At 38.6% G+C, this 23,965-nt stretch overlaps 1 protein-coding gene across 4 annotated transcripts in view; it reads left to right on the top strand.

Annotated features, from left to right (window-relative positions):
- The first annotated feature begins 7,036 nt into the window (after positions 1 to 7,036).
- The window catches only part of EMSY (EMSY transcriptional repressor, BRCA2 interacting), an 80,442-nt gene continuing 63,513 nt past the window's right edge, over positions 7,037 to 23,965 (top strand). Inside the window, exons 1-7 of one of the 4 annotated variants that reach the window (XM_082845484.1) lie at positions 7,037 to 7,118; positions 8,819 to 8,927; positions 14,192 to 14,291; positions 15,775 to 15,849; positions 17,186 to 17,227; positions 20,741 to 20,916; positions 22,531 to 22,683. In XM_082845484.1, coding sequence (XP_082701610.1) covers positions 8,858 to 8,927; positions 14,192 to 14,291; positions 15,775 to 15,849; positions 17,186 to 17,227; positions 20,741 to 20,916; positions 22,531 to 22,683 — 616 coding nt within the window. In that variant the 5' untranslated portion in view covers positions 7,037 to 7,118; positions 8,819 to 8,857. Of the gene's footprint in view, positions 7,119 to 8,818; positions 8,928 to 12,815; positions 12,879 to 14,191; positions 14,292 to 15,774; positions 15,850 to 17,185; positions 17,228 to 20,740; positions 20,917 to 22,530; positions 22,684 to 23,965 lie in introns of those variants that run through there. The other 3 variants (XM_082845483.1, XM_082845482.1, XM_082845485.1) reach the window with 3 other exon arrangements.

The raw sequence follows: 23,965 nt of genomic DNA, 5'->3' as shown, positions 1-23,965 counted from the left end.
TCAATCTACCTCTCTGGGTCTCAGACACCTCTCCTGTAAAATGGGGGGGGGGGGGTTTAAACTGAATATCTCTGAGGTTTCTTCTAACTCTGAGGATCTATGACCTTAACCACAATCACTAGCCAACTGATGTAGCAGTTTGTTTATTCTGGCTCTACTCCATACTTAAGAGAAAGAAATATTCTTGGTAAGACACTAAGAAGTTTTACAAAATACATTAAATCATAACAATAATATAAATACTAAAAGAAGACTTGGAAATACAGTGAAGGGAAAAGGATCGTCCATGGTTCTACCATTCTAGTATGCTATTGTTTTGGCGTGTTTTTCTTCCATTATTTTTTTGATGTTTATATGTACATGGTTTTACCACTTATCATAAGCATATTCCTTGATGTTAATTATTTGTAATTTTCATCTTAAATGACTACATACTGAAACAGATGTATGGGGTATGTAAATACTCTCCTATTGTAAGACAATTAAGTTGTCAATCTTTTTAGATAGCATTGAAATTAAAATCTTTGTATATGTAAGTGTTCCCATATTTTGGATTATTCCCACAGATGGGAATCCTATATCTAAGGGTAGGAACATTTTTATGACTCTTATCACATTGCCATCTTTTACTTTAGTAAGCATCTGTGATTTTGCTGTGCGGCATTCTTTTATTTTCCTCTGATTATAGTACTCTAACTTTCCTAAGGGAAACCAAGCCCACGCTCACACCCACTCCCTGTGCTTTGGGAATAACTGACTTTACCCACACCCTTCCTCCTTTCCCAGAGAGTAACATGTGGTTCAGGCCTGGCAAATCAGAGCATTACATTCCCCTGGCCACAGTTCAGGGATTGGCATGTGACTCAGATGGAGTCAACAGCAACAGAGCAAGAAGACTTTTGTTAAGACTGCTGGAAGAAATGACATGTGCTCTTTTCTTCTGAGCCTATAAGCAGGCGGATCATATTAGCTTGGAACTGCTGGGAGCCAACACATGTAGCCTGAGAATGAAGCCAATACAGTAGAAGACAGAGCTGAGGGATGGAGAGATACTAAGACTGGCCCTGTTAGAATCCTAGATTCAGTAATGCCTGAAGCCAGAACTACCCCAGCACTCACTTTTAAGTGAACCAAAAATTTCCATTGTTCCTTAAATCATTTTACTCATTCACTCATTCACCCATCCATATATTCATTCATCTATCATTTGTCTCTCTCTCTCTCTCTCACACACACACACACACACACACACACACGGCCCCTAACTGGCACAGATAGGTTTTTTTCAATCCTTTTAACTTACGGCTTTTTAAAAAAATTATTATTAATTAATTATTTTTTAGAGCAGTTTTATGTTCACAGCAAAATTGAGTGGAAAATTCTCATTTGCCTCCTAACCTCCCTCACTATCAACATCCCACACCAGAGTGGTACATTTGTTACAATCGATGAACCTACACATCGATTATGATATGATAATGACACATCATTATCACCCAAAGTCCACAGTTTACATTAGGGTTCACTCTTTGTGTTGTACATTCCACAGGTTTTGACAAATGTGTAATGGCTTGTATCGACCACTGTAGTGCCCTTTTACTTTTTATTGAGGTATAATCTACAGAAAGGACACAATTTACATGTGCACTTGGTAAACATGTACAGCTTGGTAAACTTTTACATGTGCATATCTATTTATATCATTCCTACCCAGATCAAGATATAGAACATTTATAGCACCCTGGTACATTCCTACAAGCTCCATTCAAGTAGTTGCTCCGCTAAAGGTATTTATTCTTCAACTTCTATAACTACAGATTTTATTGCTTTTGAACTTTATATAAATGGAATTTCACAGTATGACTGCAACCTCCTAGTCTCTGAACAGCCCAGGTCTGCTGTCATAATGGGAAGAGACTTTGGGTTTTGCAGGGAAGGAATGAGTGTGTTTTGCATGTGAGAGGGATTATTGTGGACAGAGGACATTTTCTAAAAATGGCCACAGCAACATTTCTGTTCCCACATGTTCTTTCAGAACTCTACCACTCTTCTATCTAGCAATGGAATCTATTTCCCTTCCCCTTGAACCCGGGTGGGCTTGACTGTTCCAATCAGGAGTATGGCAGAAATAATGCTATGACTTCCATAGCTTGATTATAAAGATGATATAGTTTCCTTCTCTCCAGTCACTCACCCTTGGAATCTGGCCACATGTTGTAAGGAAGCCTAGGCCACATGGATATGCCACATACAGATGTTCCCGTTGATAATCCCAGCAAAGATTCCAGGCAACAGCCGACATCAATTGCTAATCATATGAACGAATGAGCACTCAGATGATTCCAGCTCTTAGTCTTCAAGTTGCCCAGAGGAGTAGAGATGAGCTGTCCCCACTAAACCCTACCCAAACTAGAGATTTGAGAGCAAAATAAATCGTTTAAGCCACAGCAATGGTTTGTTATGCAACAATAGATAACTAGGACTCTGTAGTATGTGTGTTCTTGGGAAGTCTTCTGGTGATATCAGACTTTGGATAATTTCTTCTCTCTAGGCCTTGGTTTCCTCAGTTGTAAAATGGAACAATAATTACTACATCATGGGAATGTTGTGAGGTTTAAATGAGATAATACACACAAGGTGCTCTTTTTATAATGGGACTTAAATGCTACCTAATATTATTTCAACTTACTTCTGTCAAGTTGTTCTAGATTTACTGCTTTGTACAAATTCCCTTTCATGGTATGTGTCATATACACACAAATATAAAACCTGATTTTGTATATACACACACAGGCACATCACAATACCGCAGTTTCTACATTGCTCTCTTGGAACACTTGTTCTAGGGGACGCCAGCTACCATTTCATAAGGATGCTCAAGCCGCCTTATAAGGAGATCCATATAGTGAGAAACAGACCTCTTGACTCGCTAACTTGCCAACCATGTGAGTGACCTACCTGGAAGCTGATCCTCTAGCCCTAGTCAGCCTTCAGGCGACTGCAACCTTTTAGAGATCCCAAGCCAGAACCACCCTCCTAAGCCACTCTTGATTCCCATAGAAACTGCAAAAACTGTATGAAATTTAAAAAAAAAAAATATTGGTTTACATCACTAAGGTTTGGGATAACGTATTATGCACTAATAGTTAACTAATAGATCAGTCATCATGAGGAGGGATGCAGGGAAGAAACTGATTCAAGGTTGAGGGCTGTTTCAGGGTCAATGTGGAAGGGCAGAGATGGCTGAATGGACTTGAAAGTGTTGATGAGACTGAGTTTGAAATAAATCATCATGGAGTCCAGGGTAGAAAGGGAAGAAAGCAAAACCAGATGAGGGAACAGATTTGGAACTGGGAGACTGTAAACTGCAGATTTCACTGAAGCTGAAGAGCAGGTTTGGTGAGGGTAAAGGAGTAAGAATATGCAAAAAAAGAAAGTTTTGTTTTGAATGTGGAATATCTTGCTTACTGATTCAAAGGTGGAACGGGACTTCCCTGGTGGCGCAGTGGTTAAGAATCCACCTGCCAAGGCAGGGGACATGGGTTCAAGCCCTGGTCCTGGAAGATCCCACATGCCGTGGAGCAACTAAGCCCTTGCACCACAACTACTAAGCCTGCCCTCTAGGGCCTGCGAGCCACAACTACTGAAGCCCACACGCCTAGAGCCTGTGCTCTGCAACAAGAGAAGCTACTGCAATAAGCCCGCGCACCGCAACCAAGAGTAGCCCCTGCTCACCACAACTAGAGAAAGCCCGCACACAGCATTGAAGACCCAATGCAGCCAAAATAAATAAATTTATTAAAAAAAAATCTTCTCCTTAAGATCCTTTCATCCCTAGAGTGATGGAATGAGGGTGAAATGGAGTTTGAATGGCTTAATGGTGAAAGCCATTAAACAGGGGTAGACGACCTTAATACAGATGTAGTGACAAGTTAGGAGAATGCCAGCCTTTATTTCTGGTTCAGGATATTGAAGATGGGGGGGAGAAGGAAGAACTCCATTTGAAAGGGCTTCAAGGGAAGCAGTGAACTTAAAGAAAACATTAGATTTTAGACTAGATTAAAAGGTGACAGCAGTGCTCTAGGAAAAGGTTAGATGTGTAAGGATGTTTCTTTGAATTAGCATGGGTTTGCTTATAAAAAAGCTAAAACTTTATTCTGTTAGCATCTGGGAGCCTCCCAAGTTTTATGCAGGGGACTGACAAGTGCTTTGAAGTTCAGAAAACTCACCCTGACAGTAGTGGCAGTATGGTAGATGTACTGGCAAGGAGTATAGAGAGGTTCCTTTGGAGAAAAACTGTTGGTATAAAGGTCCATCTCACACAGGTGATGAGGCCTCATCATCAGCCTACTAAAACAATGGGGTCAGCTACCTAGGAAGTAGAGACTAGAGAACTGAATGGACAGTGGGGGAGAGTAAGGGACACAGTGAACAAGGCAGTGGCCAGATCTTTTACCTTTCTGAACCTGTTCTAGATTGTTCCAAGCACTTCTAATCCTCTATTGAGCCTGGATATGTAATTGCCAGTTATCTCCAGTTTACTTTCCTTCTTTCTTTTCTGTCCCCCAAATCCACTTATTTTGATCTACTATTTGATATTCTACTTGTATATTTTAAAAAAATTTTGGTCTTGCTATTCCCTTTTAGTACACCTTCTGGCTATACCAGTGTGGTAATAAAACTTTCTGATGGTAAGAATCTAAGGGCAGTGTGATACAGTGGAAAGAGCAGCAGCCTATAAGTCAAAAGGGCTGCTTCCCAGTCAGTTTATTGCTGCAAAAGACAAATATGGTTCCAAGGAAAGGGAGGATGTGTGGTAGATCAGAGGTAGTAGTTGATGCCAGAGCATCAGCAGTTGAGAGCTTGTTAGAAATATAGGCTCTTAGGCGCTACCCAGACCTACTCAATTAAAATTTGTATTTTAACAAGATACTCAGGTGATTCTTTGAACATTGAAATTTAAGAACCACTAGTCCAGAGCACACACTGGAGCCAAGCTGCTTAGGTTTCAATCCTGGCTTTACCATTTACTTATTATCATTATTATTATCATTATTTGGTCGTGCCACTGCAGCACGGGGGATCTTAGTTTCTCGACCAGGGATGGAACCCATGCCCCCTGCAGCGGAAGCAAGGAGTCTTAACCACTGGATCACCAGGGAAGTCCCACCACTTACTTATTTAAACATCTTTATTGTAGTATAACCACCATTTACTTATAATGTGTAACTTTAGGCAAGCTATTTCACCTCCTTCCTATGCCTCAGTTTCCTCATTTGTAATTAGATAATAGTTTCTACCTCATAAAGTTGTTTTAAGGATGGAATAAATATTTTAAATGCTTAGAACAGTACTTGGCACCTACCAAGGCCAAGCATAAGCGGAAGGACTATAAGATATTCGGGGGACTACAAGAAGAGAATTCAGCCAAATCTATAGGATTTGGGTGAATTCCAGTCGAAGATCTGGAGTTATAAAGCCCAACTCCCTTCAATTGGGTGAGTTCTTGAATATCTGTTTTTCTCACTCCTAGTGGGGGGTAATCTTAATTATACCTGCCTCACTAAGATACTCAAATCAAAAAATATATGTTCAACTACAAAATCTTCTATTAAAGTTTCATTTATCATCTTTCCAAGAGTTAAGTATCTGGCCAGAAAGCGGTGGTACCTCAATTCAGTAGGAAATAGATGGAAAAGAATGCACTGGAAGATCAGGGAGGGAGTGGTGGGAAAGCCGGGAGACTATTTGTCCCACTTCCTAACTTTCTGAAGGGGCAGACTTGGGTTTCAACAATAATTTTCCTGGGCCTCAGAGAGGATTTTTAGCTAATGGGCAAATAGTACACAAATGCCGTTATTTATTTTTTCTTCCTAACCTAACCTACAATTGGAGATTCAAGAACATGAACAATCTCACACGTTTCTATAGTGGTCCAAAATTTACAAATAACTTTTCTCTACTTTGTGTATCACAACATCCCTATAGGGTAATATTAACCTAACATTTTATAAGAAAACTTTGTTAATATCATAAAGCACATTAAAAACTCCTTTCCATTTGAGTATTTTTACCATATCCGATGTCTCCCAAAGTACAAAATTTAAAAGGGAGAGCAATCACAAAACTTGATTGGATCTTCAACAGTAGCAGTTACTGGCTTCGATCTTATGGCCGCGATTATTTGTATATTGGGCCCCTTTTCTCATCCGTAAAACAGGGGCAACAATACCCTCTTCACACCTTAAACACGAACAAAGGCTGAAGGGTGAACCTACCACGTCGCAGGGCCTCAAACACACCCCTTCTCCTTCTTGCCTTTGACAGATATAGCACTATCATTCCTACTTCACACGCGGAGAAACCCAAAGTCGAGAACGCTCGGGTTCCTCTTCTCTACTTGCAACTCCGCAACCCCCAGATCGGGTACGCGCAACTGCGATGTCCACTGTGTCAGGTGTCGTAGCGTGTATTCTCTCTCCTCGAGCTGCGTCTGACGGGGCTGGAGGCCGCTGATAATTGCTCCCAAGACTCTTGAGGAATCCGATCCTAATCCTCAACGGCGCTTCAGGGACTAACGTGCTTTCCCACCGTCCGTCACCCGCCCCCCCCCCCCAGAATAAAGGTCGCGGGGAACCTTCAGCTCCAGCTACCAACGCCATCTTGACCACTACGTGTGACGCCGCACGTAGCGGAGGGCGCAGCCCATTGGCTGGGAGGCTGCAGGCGGAGGCGAGGCGCGCGAAGCCGGAGAGGAAGGTGTGGAGGACAAGCCAAGGAAACTACAATCCCAGCCTTCCTTGCGCGTGCACACCAAGAGCGAAAGAGGAGGGAGTTTGGGTTCGGACCACAACTCCCAGCACCCCTCGCGATGTCTCTCCTTTCCTTTCAAAACGTGCAGGAAAAGAGGGACAGAAGAATGGAGGCCTTCTGGTGTCCGTTCTCCGAAAGGCGGGAAAGGCGAACTACACCTCCCGACTGCCAGCGCGCGGCTGCGCCTGCGCCTTGATACCTGTCGCCATCTTGCCCCTTCTGAGGCACAGCAAACAAACCCAATTCCTGGTGTCCCCTAGTCTTGGCGGAGGAGCCTTTTAGATGAGCCCAGAAAGGCCGGGCAGGTGGGTGATTCTTAGACAGGGTGCTGGGAAGAACTGGCAGGATAGCCAGTCTGGAAGAGCGCCGGGCCAAGCATTCGGAGCCCGGCTTGGGGCGCCCAACCCCATCCTCCGTTGTCTCCTAACGGGATCGTGGGGCTCCCGAGGTGGGCTGAGGGGGACTCTGGCAGGCCTGGTACTGAGATTGCTGGGGTCCAGCTCTGGGGGCCTCCCAGTGAGTCTCGGTCGTCTGCCTGGCTGTCCGAGCGTCTACTCTTTCTCTCCGTTGTCCTCTCCGCTGAGGAGGCTGATGCCTGCCGGAGCCCCTGACTCCGGCTACTGGTCCTGAGGGCTTGGGTCGTGAGCTTGACATTGGGGTGAGCGCTGAGCGGCACCGGTGAGGAGGGTGGGCGGGCTGCTCTTGTTGTGGTGCTGCGAGAGAGTGCGTGTTTGGGGAGGGGGCGGGGCGGGCTTGCCTCCTTGACACTTGAGTGGGGGAAGGATTAGACAGGATTCCGGTTCTCGGAGCGGGCTCCGGCAACCTCTGCCCAGGTTTCCAGTGCGATGCGGCCCCGCAATGGGGTCCGCCGGCGGGGACGCGTCGGGATGCTGTGACGTGGTGCTTGATTCCGGCTGCCGCCGGCCGCCTCCAAGATCCTGTCGGGAGGCGGGGACTGGCTTGTGGAGGGAGCGGATTCCTTTGGCTCTGCCCCTTCTTCCTCCCCACCCCTTTTCTTTATGTCATTCTGCCGGCTGGGGCGCGCACTCCAGTTCTCCTTGCTCTGGGTTGGTTCTTAGATGAGAGGACTATGGGAAGTAGGGGGAGGGGGCTCAACTTCAGGCGTGGAGTTGGAGTTAGCAGTCCCAGCTCTTGGAACGGGAGATAGCAGTTATTACGGGTCGATGCCTGACTCCTAGAGGAGACACTGAGCTCGCTTATTCATACGTTCACTCGCTCATTCATTCATTCATTCATATTACTTGCTCTTATCAGTCATTCATCTGTTTATTGAACAGATATTTACAGCGGATCTGCTGTGTGCTAAGCAGGTATAGTGCAAGGGCCCAGCGCTGTTGTCTTTTTCTCTAGACCAGGGAATTCCCAGTACCAAGTTCCTGACATCTAAACTTTTGGTAAATGTTTTTTTGAGGACTGCTGGGTGTAAATTCATGTTTCATTGTTAAGACTCGAGGAGAAAGTACTATATTAAGTTCCATTAACCCACTTAACGTCCTAGGAACTTTACGTATTTTATTTCATGTAGCTCATAATGAGAAAGCCGGCAGAAGTCAAGTGACTTGCCCAAGGTTACACAGGTAGTGGCATCTATTTATGAAATAATGCGTCAGCCACTAGGATAAGAACTTCACATACACTGTTATTTAATCCTCATAACAAACTGATTCATAAAATCTCTGTTTCACAGATGTGTAAAGTTTATGTTCAGATAGGCCAATCTACCCAGGATCACACAGCCAGTAAGTTGAAAGATTGAATTAGAACCTATATGTGTCCAACGCCTATGCTCTTTCCACTATGATAGGCTGGAATAGTAAGCTCGCATATGGTTAAATTCTTCATTTGTCAGAAGTTGGAAAGCATGGAGGTGAAATAGGATTGTGAGATATTCTTACTGGTTTTGCTTCTTAGCGTGTGGATCTCCACGTGAGTGGGCTTTTGAATGTACTTTCGTAATTTGAGTTTTTGGTTTTTGTTTTGGTAGGGAAGACAAGCTCTTTGGGGCTACCAAAAAGAAGCAGCAATGCCTGTTGTGTGGCCAACGCTTTTGGATCTCAGCAGGGATGAATGCAAAAGGATTCTTCGAAAATTGGGTATGATTTTCATTTTTGATGTTTCATGCCTCCCTGTGATCCTTTTGCCTTTCTGTTTGGGTCATGGCTGTTTGCATGGATATCATATTTCATGATGGTTAGAAATTCTTTAGAGGTATAGTTCTTGTCTTACTCTGTTATTTCTCTACTGCTTTGTATAGTGCTTTGTACACAGTAGATGCATGAATCATATTAATAATAATAGCAGCTAAAAGTTCTTCAGGGCTACTGGGCTATTCTGAGTCCTTTACATTCAGCACCTCATTTAATCCTCATTCAAACCAAAAAGATAGGTATGTTTCTTCTTTTGTCCCCGTTTTACAGATGACAGACCTGAAGCTTAGAACCCGAAGTAATGCTGATAGTAAGTCATGGGGTCAGAATTTCAACCCAGGGAATAGGATTCCAGTCTCATGTTAACATACTTTTAACCTTCATGAATGTAGGTGTGAATTACATACTGTTTCTGAATTCTAAGTTAATGTAAGCTATGCTGACTTCAACAAATTATATTTTACTTTCAGTAATAAAACACCATTTACGCCTGTAATGAATTATTTAGTGCTTCTTTTCCTTTAGAGCAGCCTTTCTCAACTAGCATTTAGGGAGAGAATTAAGCCCTAATACTAAGTTATCCATTGTATGTAATGAACTAACTTTTCTTCATGCATCTAGAATGGTATGTATTATCCTTGGGAAAATTGAGAAGAAAAGAGTTATTCAAATCATTTTCTTTATTCTGTGGTTTACATGAGTATCCTTGGTTGAGAAATGCAGCCTTAGACTGTAAGGTCCAAGAAGGAACCTTTTTGTCTTATTTACCACTGTAGTCTCAGGCCAGCACATAGTAGGGACTCAGTAAATGAAAAAGTAATTTGAAAAAGAATATTAGATGTTTTGGCAGTGGATAGGAATTATTTAGATATCTCTGACTTTGAAAGGGAAAGTGTGGACCTTGAATTCAGATAGACCTGGGGTCTTGGTCCTGTTACTAATGACCGACATGATCCAAGGACAAGTTGTTTAATCTCCCTAAATTTATTGACACTTTTGTAAATGAAGGACAATAATATCTGCCTCATAAGTTTAAGTGGATTAAGTGTATATAAAAAGGGCCTATCACAGTGCCTGACATATGAGTATATAGCGTTTTAAAGCAGTTGCTTTCAGACATTTATTTATTTGCAGGTGAATCTTTTCTTCAAAGGAAATCTTTGTTGGGAATTCCTATGCATAAATCTGAATCATAGCAAATATGGCCCTGCCTGCTAATAACCTTTGCCCTTTTATTTCCCCTTAGGCCACTATGAGGATTTCTATATTTTAAACTACTTCTTAGCATTGTATTTTGGCACCTCTAGAGAGGTTTTTTGTTTTGTTTTGGGGTGGGTTGTTTTTTTGGGGGGTCAATTATTCTTTTTTTTTTTAACCTTATATCCAAACTTTTAGTAATTCGAGGGTGATTTTCTACACACTTATATGCAATTGCTCTAACTTGCTAGCTACCAGTTATAAAGTTGGATTTTTATTTATTTCATAGCTGAAATAATTGCAGATCACAACTGAAGTTGATTGCATTAGAGTTTCTGGGCTTTTGGGACCTTGAATCAAGAGATTATGTTTGAATATAAAAATTGTAACCTTTAAGTCTAAATTTATCCTTAATTTTAGTCAGAGTTGTGTGGGTAATATTGCTGAAGAGCTGCTTCTATACAAAAGAAAACAGCCTTCCTAGAGGGTAACATCATCATCTTTTGGGAGGTGAGCCTTGAGAGTGATTTGCGGAAAGACTTCCTCCCCACCCGTTGGCTCATTATCATAACAGTGAAACCTTTGAATAGCTTTCAAACACTAGCTCTAGGTCCGAAGTTTAGAGAAGGTACTGCATTTAAAAATTAGCTTAAAATATTTTAAGAATTAGCTTTAAGGGGCTTCCCTGGCGGTGCAGTGGTTGAGAGTCCTCCTGCCGATGCAGGGGACACGGGTTCGTGCCCCGGTCCGGGAAGATCCCACATGCCGTGGAGCGGCTGGGCCCGTGAGCCATGGCCGCTGAGCCTGTGCGTCCGGAGCCTGTGCTCCGCAACGGGAGAGGCCACAACGGTGAGAGGCCCGCGTACCGCAAAAAAAAAAAAAAAAAAAAAAAAAGAATTCATTTAAAAAAAAAAGAATTCATTTTAAAACAATTCTTTTTAAAAATGTTATAAATTATTTTAACATCAGATGCTAAACATTACATTTTACTTAAGTGTAGAGAAATTGGGATAGAGAATTTCTTTATGACACACTGAACATACCAGTGATAGATAAATGCTTCCTTCCTTCTATCCTGCCTCTCCCCTGCCCTATTTTTTTATGACCATTCCTGAACTGTAACTCTTACATGAGGCTTTATGAACTGTAGTATAATTGAATGGCTGGTTTTTTTAAATGGAATGGGTTGAGGGCTTTATAAAAATAGTTTGGCAAATCTTTTGTTTTCTGTGCTTTTTCGTGTGTTATTTTGTTATACTTATGCGTCATTAGAGTTAACACTGTAATAGAATGGTACCAAAAATAATACCAGAAATTCAACTGAGTTTGATATTTGTCAGAATCTTAGGATTCTCATCAAATGAAATCCACAAATGTGAATGAGGTTGGGAAGCTAGTAAAAGTTCTTTACAATGAGTGAGTTTCTCATTGAATGAAGGGAGGAGGTATGCACTGGATTGTGTAGCTATGAGAACTGTGTTCTGAGTTACAGTTTTGTGTGAGGTTGCCACCTCTTTTGTGCATGACTTTTTAGTTGGACTTGGAATGAGACTTGAGATGTCAAGAATCTTTGTCTTTCTTTAGTTAATTTCACTTTTTTTGAAATATTGTGAAATAGTGAAATTTTGATCATCATAAATTCCACAGGCCAAAAGTGAAGATTTTCCTCAAACCACTTCCTCTCTCTGACCTCTCCATTTCTTTTTATGGTATTGCCATTCTACTAAATATCTTGGAAACTGAAAAACCTGATTCTTTTCCTTCTGCCATTCCTTCCACATTTAATCAATCACTGAGTTCTATCAAAAACTTTTTAGACTGGAAATGGTGGCTTTTCTTAGTCTGGCCCCAAACAGTTTTTCCATTTTTATCCTTGTTGGATTTTAATCACCTTGAGGATAAGGACTTCGTTTTGTTCATATAAAGATCCTCCATGTTACCTCGTAGTAGTAGTGTTCAATTAGTAGTTTGGTTTGAATTAGCAACTAACCAAGTATGGACATATTTTTACTTTCCCTAGTGTAAAACTCTCAAAATAGTCACTATTACTGGAAGTTTAATGTCTCTGTGAAACATTATATGCTCTTTTACTCTCTCTGTTCCTTTTGCACATTTGCATTTCCCCCACTGCCTGTCTAGAGCACAGTTCTCTTTCTGATTAAAGCTTATGCTTCCAGACTAGATGATGTGTTTTTCTTCTGTGCCTTTACCACTGTATTAGAATTGTCTGATGACTTGTTTCACTGTAGCTTTATTCTAGAGTTAACTTCTTAAGGGCAGGATTTAGCATACTATCTGGTATATATAATAGGACTCAATACTGATTTGTTGAATAAAATATTCCATAAATGGGGCATAAACATTTAGATATAGTGGTTTCTTAGTTATCCCCAGTGTCTTTCTGAACTCTACTTTAGGTCCTAATAAAAGCTGAAATATGTGTTTCCTGGAACAAAGTATTTCCTTCACTACTCCAGAGAAGCAGAGTTTGGCCTTCCAGAGAGACCACATGAAACATCTACGTAATATCCAGCCTAGATTGAACATGCAGGATGTTTACACATGGGATAATTCAGTTGGACCAGACATTTCTATTTAAGCTCACTCTTCTATATAAAGTCTTTTCTTTTGATAGAACTGTGAATAATATGAACTGAATGAGGCTGCTGTTTTATTGTTGGTGTAGTACCTTGGATGCAGGTATGCATGCCTTAATTATTTGGCTAATATTCAGTATCTGTTGTATGTAAGGCGTTGGCAAATACGGTAGCAACTTGAATTGAGTAAGAAGATAACTGTAGTCTGGACACTTATTTCCCATCATTTTGTTTTGCTCAGGTATACTTGTCTCATAGTGTTAATGGTTTGAAACAACTATTTTATTATTTCTCATGATTCTATGGGTTACTTGTCTTGCCTGAGCTCTCTCATGTGGCTCTATTCAGCTGGTAGCTTAGCTGGTTAATTGGGCTCAGCTGAGGTGGCTGGGCCTCTCTCTCCATGTGACCTTTCATCCTGGGCTTCTTCATAGCTTGGTGATCTCAGGCTTACAAGAGAGCAAGGTCCTGTGTCCAAGGTTGCTATTTGCCTCATGTATGCTGATGTTCCATTGGCCAAATCAAGTCACATGCGAAGCCCAGAGTCAGTGTGGGAGGGACTATTGGAAGGTGGTACACGAGGAAGTACACTGAGAGGCAGGCATGGTTCATTGGGAGCCATTGAGGGCTTTTTGGTTTTATATTTTAACCACTACTAGGGACTGACAGTTTCATTAAATAACAGTTGTTGCTGTGGAAAGTTAGTGAAATGAAACTGTCTGGCATTAGGGTTCAGTGTATTATGTCCTGATTGCTGTAAGAGCAATTCGTGTATGCTAATCTGCCTTAGTCATTTTGCTGGTGGTTTTTATAGATGCAGAGGATCATAGAAATGGAAGGTACCTTCAAAGTGTCTTCTAGATAAAGAAACTGAGGATCAGAGATGAGATAGGACTTGTCCAAGGTCACACAACTAGTGTTAGTGCTGGAGCCAGAATCTGGTCATTTGACTCTTGATCCAGTAGTTTTTCACTTGCACACTATTCACAGATAGAATATAGGTCAAATTCTTAGGCAAGCCTAAGGAATTATTTCAAAGTTTGGCCAGTAAAGGTACCTATCAATAATGCTAAAAACTTCTCTCATCAGCCTTATTATATCACTTGGAACCTGTTCCCAGGTGTTGGTAGCATCTGAGTTGAATGTTTTTCAGGATGATGCATAAGACGAAATATTTACCATTAGATTTTTCTACCTAAACTTTTTATATACATGACTTCTGTGAGGCAGTAAAAAAGAAAATAAGATTATAAAAGCCACATTTTAACCTATGGTTTTAGATAAAATTTTTGAGAGGACATTAATGAAATATTTGCATATTGATTTTTAGGTTTCCTGCCCTGAAGTTTCACTCTATGTAGCCATAGTACTTAAATATTGATGGCCTATCTTGATAAAATAATTTTCTTCTTCTAGAATTGGAGGCATATGCTGGAGTTATCAGTGCACTTCGGGCACAGGGAGATCTCACCAAGGAAAAGAAAGATCTTCTTGGAGAACTCTCAAAAGTTCTTAGGTAAATTATCATAAAAGTTTGTGAGAGATGAGTCTAGAAATTTCATTTTGAGGTGTTTCAATACTTTTCACTCTTAAGGTGAAGACAGAGGTGTCAAGTTGTTGGTGTTTAGAGATCCCATCCCAGTTGTGTGCTTTGTTACAGAAAATTTTGTAATTTACCATTTATTATGTAATCTAATCAGAAAAGGTTTAAGGCAGGTTATCTTAGGTTTGGGCCGCTTGGAAAAGGGAGGTATTTTTGACCTGGGTGAAGGAAAGAAGAGCTGGCAGCGACTGGATAGGAAGATCTAGAGTGGCCCAGTGGCAGGGGTAGAAGGAGACACTAGGAAGTTGTTGTCTTAATTTATAGAAATGGGTGGTGATTAATAGTCATAGCCTTAGGGATAGTTTATCCCTTCAGCTTCCCACTAGAGTTAAAAAAATTCATTAAAAAAATTCTGGTGAAAGGGATTCTTTGATACTTTGCCTTGATCCATTCTTAACATCTTGAGCTTTCTCAGTAAATTCAGTTCTGTTTTAACTGAAGTTTCCTTTCTACATTTAAGACCATTTTGTCCTATTCTTTTTTTAAGTGAAAATAGGGAAGAGATTTTTTTCCTGCATTTAATTAACATTAAAATAGGGATGTTATTAAGCCAAATCATCAGTCTTATTGCCTCCATACTTAACAATTTATATTTTTTGTTTGTTGTTTACATTGCCTCGTAAATTTCTGCTTTCCAGCCCCTTAAATATTTTAGTCCGTGGTATAGATTTAACTTAGCAATAAAGATTACACTTTTAAGGGTGCTATTCATTTTATTGAGTATTTATGAATGGAATGGGTATAGCCTTTTTTCAGTTGTTTAGATTTAACTTTACATGTATGTAATTAGGATCAACATAAGTACATTTTTACTATAGTGGTAACATGATACAATGTAGAAGACACACAGCTCAAGTGTTGAGTAATAAAGGAGTAATATCCTAGTGTCAAGTTTCATAGCATATATCTACAGGAAACATTATCTTGCCACTTTCATTTCTTTATTATATTCACTAAACATAAAATTATAGACTCTTAATCTTTAGAAAGGACTTTAGAAGACTTTCTTCCAAGTGCCAAAATCCTCTTCTCAGTAACCATGTTAGGGGTCATTCAGTGGCTTTTTACATTTAGATAACAGGAACCTCTGCTAATCTTGAACATGGTCTGATATTTCTGAGTTTTGGATGTAATGACTTGATATCAAGCTGAATTTGTCTTCCTGTGATTTCTAATTTGTAACTAATTCTCTCTGCAATTACACAGAATCATTCTGAATCCTTTTCTATGACTTTAATTAAAGCATTTGAAGATATATATTAGGCCCCTATCTATATCTTTTTACAAATCAATTTTGCCCCCCCCCATAAGCAAAATGTTGACTTAAACATTAATAAAAGTATAGAAAAGAGCTGCCTGCTTGGCAGAGTTCTATAATGGCTATTTTTTTTCATAGCATCTCAACAGAGCGCCACCGTGCTGAAGTTCGGAGAGCAGTAAACGATGAACGGTTAACAACAATTGCACATAAGTAAGCCATTAGTCATACCACCCCTGATTTTTCATGACGTAGTATACCGTAGTTTTGAAAGTCTTCCTATTGTGTAGCAGATTCCTGAGTCTTTTATCTTGATAGTAATATCTCTGTACTCAGGGATCCTGACCATAGCTGTGTTAACTATTTATTCAATTGGTTATGTTTTTGCATTTGGTTAGGCAAGCTTTAAGTACTCAGGTCAAATCCTGTTGCAATGTAATCTCTGTATAACTAAAGGCCTCCACAGTTTAGCAGATGATTCCTTTACTCGAAGCAAAGTTCAAGAAGAAAGTAGTGTGCTCCCCAAATTTGACAGCCCCTTAGAGTTACTTTGTAATAGTATTTGATATGTATATTGCTTTATAAATAGGCATTATAAATTTTTTAACTGACTAATATTTCATGTATTTTGAGATTCAGCAAAAAGATTGTAAAATATATGTTCTGCTTTTAAGAAATATGACTACAGTATACCTTAATTTACTTTGAAAAGCCAAAAAAATAAAATTGTAAAGGATTCTTATCAAACTGTTTTCAGATCATTATAACTATTTGATAGATGGGGTGGAGGGTGGTGGAAGACACAGACTGAGCATTAACAGTATGTATGGAGACAGTGCCTCCTGAAAAACAGAAAAGAACAGAAATTATCCTTTAAATGTTAATGCAAGATGGTAGGAACATTTTATAAAATAAGGTATGTTATAGAATATTCATCTGTTTTTTATTTTTATGTTTTAATGTGAAATAAAACTAAAGGAAAAAATTCAGTACATTTCCATAATGTAATAAATAATGCTTTTAACCCAATTGGCAGTATTGTATTGACCCTGAAGATCCATTAGCTTCATGTGGTGCTTTAATGTTACTGATTTTACTTGACTGATAAAATGGGGTGCTACCTTTTTAACTGTGTAGTTTGAAAGCTAAGCTGTTTGAATTTGGAGATTTTTCAGTGGTTGGTATGTATGCACTGTAGAAATTTGAAAATTTTCCTCTAGCATCATTAAGTATTTACTTGTTAGGCCAACATGGCTAAAACATTCACATATTGTGTTCCTTCTTTAAATGCTCTAAACTTTTAAATTGGGATACTCTAAAAATAGTAACTGAGCCTAGATTCTAATTTGAGAACTTGTAATAGGAAACTTATGCGCTAGGTAATAAAGAAGTAAATAATAGTTTGCATTCAGAGGCACTTAGAGACAAAATTAGTACCTTAAAAGCATTGGAACAGTATTGTGGGGCAGTTAGTTGTAAGTTGATGCATCAGTTTCATACTTAAAGATAACACTTATTTAGTCTCCTTTTCCTTTTTTCCCCTTTAAAGAATGAATTTATCCTTATATTTGGGTGAAAGACCAAGTTACAGGTATGCAAATAGGTTATTATTATTTCAGGCTTTTTCTTGTATTTATTTCAAAATTGAAGCTCTCAATTATTCAGGGGCACATATTCCATTTATGAATTAACTGTGCCCCTTGCTTTTACTTCTCTTCCCCTCCTCCCCTTCCTTCCTAATACTGCCCACCCTTTAGCTATTTTGCTGCTTGAAAGTACCTCTAGTCAGAGGGTGGGAAGGGAGAGGAGGTGAAAATTTTAATTACTCATTTTACTACTTGTTAGTTGTCCTGGGAGAGGTTTGATGGAAGAACTTACAAGTATTTGCCAAAGTATTTTTGGATAATATGTTAGTTTCTTTGATCTGTTTGACCTCTCCCTTTCCCTCCTCTCTCTGTTAGCATGGATAATTGAGAGTTGGCTTCTATCTACCTGTTTCCTCTTTTTTTCTCTCCTTTCTGATTTCTTTAACACATAAATTTAATTTTTTGAAAACCGTTTACTTCAGTGTATAATTTTAAGCTACTTAGGTCTTTCTATACTCCTGTTTTAATATTTTATATTGTGGTTTTAGTTCGACCAGACGTCGTATTTACTTGTTGAGCCCAAGGGTCAATGAGTGGGGAATGGTGAGGAAGACATAGATCCCTCATTCTGTCCGTCTCCTCTGCCCTCTTTCCCTCAGAAGTAGTAACAGAACCTAGTTCTAAAGATTATCTATAGGAGGGCTTCAAACTCTGAGCCTGAAAAAAGTAACTTGAGCCAAGGAGGAGTGCATCTGAACTGACTGCATTCCCTTTCTCCTCTCCCTTCCCTCCCCCACTCAAAACAGCAGCTTAGGCCAGAAGGAATGTGGTTGAAAGGTAAAGAGAAAGCCAAGAAGGTTGAGCACAAAGGAGATGGAAACAAAAGGAGTGGAGTGTCTGGGATCAAAGAAAAGCCTTGCTTGAACCATAACACGTGTTTATTATTTGGCATGAGACCATTTATTAAGTTTGATACTCTAATTCAGTTTTGAAACATGTCAGAATATTATAGTATTAAAGCCTGGAATGTCAAGGGGCTTCACAGTTTTTAATTGGGCCACTCTTGCCAGCATTGTATCTAAATAAAGTGGCTATCCAGAATTACTATTCTCTTAACTCCTTTTCCATCAGCCAGACATTCATGGGATGCTGTTTAAGTTTCTATGTGAGGATGAGGATTTCATGCTGGTGTGCTGCATACCAAAGGATGAGAGGGCCAAGGTAGTTCCACTAGTATCTTGTTAGACTTCTCAGAAAAGGGGCTGGAGCCAGGTTTCCACCCTCCCTTGCTATATTTAGTATAAATAGAGAGGAGTTCTTTGAAACTTAGGAATCTCAGGAAAGCCCTGGAATAAGATGTTTACAGAAACCTGTAAAATTCTATCTAGATGATTTGTGCAACTAATGCATATATACACCCTCATTAGTAAGCAAAATAGGAATTTTGATCTAATTCTAACATGATGTTTAATTTTTCATTCACTTAAAAAAAGTTTGAGTATGTTTGCCTGAGTAGAAATTTGGAAGATTTATAGATCTTTCTAAAAGTTGCAGTTGTATCTTTTGCACTGCAAATTCTGTCCTTTCAATAGCATATATATTCATGTATTTTAAATTATTAATCTTCCATAATTTCTGCCACCATTTAACAATGTACCAGGTAAGTGTAGACATCACTTTATTTGTATGGTAAACTCTCACCAAGCAAATTTAGTAGTGATATTCTAATAAAATGATAGCAAACTAGGAGTAAGCCAAGAAAATGCTGAATAGCTTTTAGAATTTTTTCCTTTGACAATTAGCAATAGGTCTGTTTCTGTCTCTCTTTCTTGTTTGTACGAATTTTGTTTCAGAACTAGCATCAATTGGAGATTATGTGATAACAAATTTGTGAGGGTTATTGGGGTCTTAAGAATCCCTCTTTCCAATATCTTAGGTAGGACTATGTTATACCATGAAGGAATTTGCAGATTTCCCACTGTAACTCTATTGAATTCATCAACTCCTAGAAATTCCTTTCTTGACTGAGTGTAAATTCTTCTCAAGTTGTAAAGTAATTTATTTGTTCCATTCAGTGAAAGTTACTAGTGATTAGACAGGAGTGCCCACTTAGTATAATTCAAAGGCAAAAGTTAGACAAAACACATCTGAAAATTTTTATACCTTCCACTTGTGATGTGGCAGTTGTTTTCAGTAGCATGATGTATGCTTGTTGAAGGAGACATTTAGTAGCTGTGTGACCATAAGCAAGTTATTTAACCTCTTGGTAATTCAGTTTTCCCATCTTAAAAATGGAGATAATAATATTACCAATTTCATAAGATTGAAAGAATTGTATGAGTTAATACATGTAAAATGTTTAGAACAATGCCCCACATATACTAAGTGCTAATTGATGTTAATTTTCATCATTACCATCATCATCATTATTCCACTATCCACTAACAAGGGCTTTTGTGTACTCTATCTAAATTTGAAGAATCAGTGGACCTACAGAATCTTAAACTCTAGGTTGGGTTGTAGAATCTTTGGTTTTGAAAAAGATGCAGAAATACTTCTGACTTAGTGAAGAGGTTGATTGATTGATTGATTCTGGGTGAATTTTAAACCTCGACACTAATCATTAGTCAGGAAAAATGATACCACTACCTTTTGTGGAGCCAAGCCAAGGGAAGTGAACAACTGTCTTTTCATATTTCAACCTCTGTTTGGATTCCTAGGATAAAATTTGCTCAAGAAATTGAGTAAAACTGATAATAATGTCTGCTTAGGGGTAGAGTTCAATTGCCTCAAACATTCCTTAGAGTGAAGAATGGTATAAATAAGTAAAATTAAAGTAGTGGCAGGTTTCTTGCAGTGTCCTCACATCTAGTATACTTTTTTTAACAGGAAGGATAGTAATATAACACATTGTCAGTGACACATGCAGTGATATATACAGCTCCCTTCTATCCCCCAGTACCTAGTCTCCCTCGTTTACTGCCTCAGTTTCCCTTGTTTGAAAGCCTTAGAACCTCTGGCCATGCAGGCAGTTAGGATAATTTTACAAAAGTTCAATGAATTCCATCCTTAATTTTTCAGGAAAATCTGATTTTTGAAATAATGAGTACTTTTTACCTTTTTAGCTTAATTATAACATTAAGTTCTAAAAGTTAGTAGAAATACTAGTTTTCATTAGCAATACCAGATTTAAACTAATGAAAATTATGTTGATATTTATTTAAAAGGCATGGGACAGTTTTTCATAGTTTCAATTATGTTCATTATAAGATTCAGATTATGGAATAAAATGTATAAAAATCTAAATATGTGTGAAATTCCTTGAATTCTGATTATTATTCATAATTTTGATCTTGCTTGCTTAAAATAAAATTTTGATCTTGCTTGCATAATTTTGATCTCCTTTCCTGTTCACTCAGGGCACTTTTTCTAATTTAAAAAGTTATATTTGAGTGTATATATTTGCTTCATTTTTAGCAATTGAGAACTCTTGTAGCAGTGTTTTCTTTTTTGTTTAGTATGTCTGGACCTAATAGCTCTTCAGAATGGTCCATTGAAGGTCGTCGATTGGTACCCCTGATGCCTCGGCTGGTTCCCCAAACTGCCTTCACTGTAACAGCTAATGCTGTTGCCAATGCAGCTATCCAGCACAATGCATCTCTTCCAGTGCCTGCAGAAACAGGAAGCAAGGAAGGTGAGTAGAGAAATAGTTCTGTGTGTAGAAATGACTTTTCTCAGATTCTTCAAGAAAAGTTGTCTTATTTTTCATCTGTTTTTGTCCAGTGTTTGAAAGTTGTGAAACATAATGAGCAACACTTGTTCTGAAACGAGAAACTGCCAAGTTTTTAGTCTCAGCCAAAATTAAATATCCCTTTTGTTCAAAGTGTGAATTATATTAATCACAAAATTGCAAAAAGCCTTCTTGGAATGAATTTTTTCATATGAGCGTGTCTTGTTAGAAGTGGATAAGAGGCCTTAACAGGTGACATGGAGAATTAATAAGATGATAGAAGTCATTTATCTGCTGAAGAAAGATGCTGAACTGATTCTTTAGAAAATAAAGCTCTGTTTTTGTCTTCTGGAATCAGTGGTATATGCTGCTTCTCTGTTCCAGTCAATGTGCTGAATCTGTTAGGGGTTACGTGGCCGATGGGGATGGCTTTCTTATTGTTATTTAATCTAATAATTGATACATGCTTTAAAAATCCTTGGAGTCTCCTGAGGTCACCAAGAGTAATATTAAATTTGAGAGCGCATGTTTGGGTTGACTTCGGTAGCTTAGTTTGGTGTTACATGAAAATGACCCTGAAAATAATGCAGTTGTCAGATTACTTTGCAGAATTGTCTTTTCTTGACTAGCAATGGGTTGTGGAGCAGAATGAGACATTCCTTTCATACGTGCCAGACTCTGTTTTACACGGAAGGAAGCTATATTTAGGGAGAGACAGTTATCAGTGTGCAAACTTGGCCTCCACTGAGTTCCTGTTTTCTTTGTTGCAGGAGAGCTATCTTTCTTCTCTTCCGACTTTTGTCTTTTCTATTTACCACCTCTCTGGTTCACTGGAAAGAATATAGAATTTTCAATAGTCTAATCTATGTTTGAATCCTAGTTTGCCATTTCTTTGCTTTGTGACCTCCAGCAAGTCTTTTTAGCTTCTGTGAGCCTTGGGTTCCTCATCTTTAAAATGAGGATGTAGTGTTGTGAGAATTAGTGATAATATATGGAAAGGATTTAGCATAATGTATGGTACTCAGTAAATAGTGCCTATGAGCTACTTCTGCTTGTTGTTATTCAATAAATTGAAATATGATGTTGTCATTACCTTAGTTATTATTGCACTGCTTAGATGGCAAGTGACTAGTGAGTTGTTTATGATAAAAGAAACTTACCTTGTTTCTCACCAAGAGCCAAGTTGGAAATTGCTATGGTTAGGGAAAAATTATCCATCACTCCATCACTGATGCTGCTATTAGTATTAAAAAAGAATACAAGTATATGCTTTTTGTCCAGCTCCTGCCATGAAGGAAAAATGATTTTCATTTTTCTCAGTTTTAAACTTGGTTTCTTTGTAACTGTCCTCTTCTCCATTGTCAGTGTCACCTGTAGACAGCTGCGAAATACTTAGGGGAAACCTAGTTAAGTGATGATTTTCAGGAAAGCTTATTAATACGTTTTAACCTAGTACTGGCCTCTAACTTCTGATTATATAAAAGTGTTAAAATTGGCCTGCAGAAAAAAAATAATTTTACTGTATGCATGGACAGTTTTGGTGAAAGTTAACAGCAGACTTTTTTATCGTTCCTTCAGTAGTGGTTTGCTATTCCTACACAAGTACCACGTCAACCCCAACCTCTACCCCTGTTCCAAGTGGCAGCATAGCAACGGTTAAGTCTCCAAGACCAGCCAGTCCTGCCTCCAATGTAGTTGTCTTGCCAAGTGGAAGTACTGTTTATGTCAAAAGTAAGTGATACTCTCGGTGTTATCAGGGCCATCTTGACTAAAAGCTGCAGCATAGGCTCTGATTAGATCTGCCTTCCTGATTAATTCATTGGTCCACTGGCTATTAGCAGTGGTTAGTTTTTGAAGGTTGTAAAGAATTCCTTTCTTTACATGTAACTAGGTATATATTGCTTTTTAATCAGTTCTGGGGGTTGAGAAATTACTTCTTTTTTGTTTTCTGTGGGGAATCTGCCTTGAACAGTGCTATACTCTAAGATTCACTTGTTTTGGTTTTCATGGAATAGAAATGTGAATAGAAACTAAAGGAATGTGCTTATGTCATTTATGTAGTGTTTACTCCTATAATGTAATCTTTGTAGTGTTTTAAAAAATTATTTATGTACCATATCATTCAACTGTTAAATTCAGTGAAGCATTCTAGAGAGTCCTTTCATATTTCTAGTTGACTGTAATTTTTTGAAATTTATTTGCAATTTTTAACCCCTTTGATTCTACGCTGTGAAGCAGTTTAATGTCCAGTTCATTTTTTTTTTTAATGTCTGTTATGTCAGTATTGATTTGCTTTTGGTATCAACTGGAGATAATTAATATTTGACTTTCATTTTTCTCAGTATAGTTATAAACTTGATTTCTTTGTAGCTTTTAGAGGTGGACTTAGCTGTTTTAGACAAATGATTTTAGGTCATTTTCAGTCTTGCTTAGGGTTTAAAAATTGAGGGTATAAGGAGTTATGTTTTATTACCAATTCCATGAGTCATGCTGTATGCTTTTTTAAATGTCTGCTTTATAGAGATTTCCTATGTATATTGCAAGGTTTTATGTTTCTCACTTGATTTTTTAAAAAAGTACAAAAACAGTTGAGGCTTTAGTGCATTAAGAAAAAACTAAGAATCTGGGAATATTAAGTTTATATCAGATTTCTGTGGATTTAGCCAAGATGATCTTTTAAAATAACCATAGAGGTCTATTTTTTAATTGTTTTTTTAAATGTTGAAAGTGAATCCCAAACGTGAAGAAACCATTTCACACAATATATAGTTTGAAGTAACAGGAAGTTTATTGTTTCATTCTCAGAAGTCACACAGGCAACATTAGTTTGAGATATAATTATACATTCACCTAACTTCATATGTGCAAGACACTATACCAGGGAAACAAACCGATAAGACTTAGTCGTTGTCCTTTGGGAGCCCCTTAATAACAGGAGATGTGCAGACTGACAGCCACATTACCATGGGGTAAGTGATACAGAAGAGAATGTACAAAGTGCTTTATAAGCTCA

This window comes from Leucopleurus acutus (genome assembly GCF_964270905.1).
Source record: "Leucopleurus acutus genome assembly, chromosome: 8".
Classification (NCBI taxonomy): Eukaryota; Metazoa; Chordata; class Mammalia; order Artiodactyla; family Delphinidae; genus Leucopleurus; species Leucopleurus acutus.
Note: the sequence above shows the minus strand (reverse complement) of the source record. Positions and strands in the feature narration are given on the sequence as shown.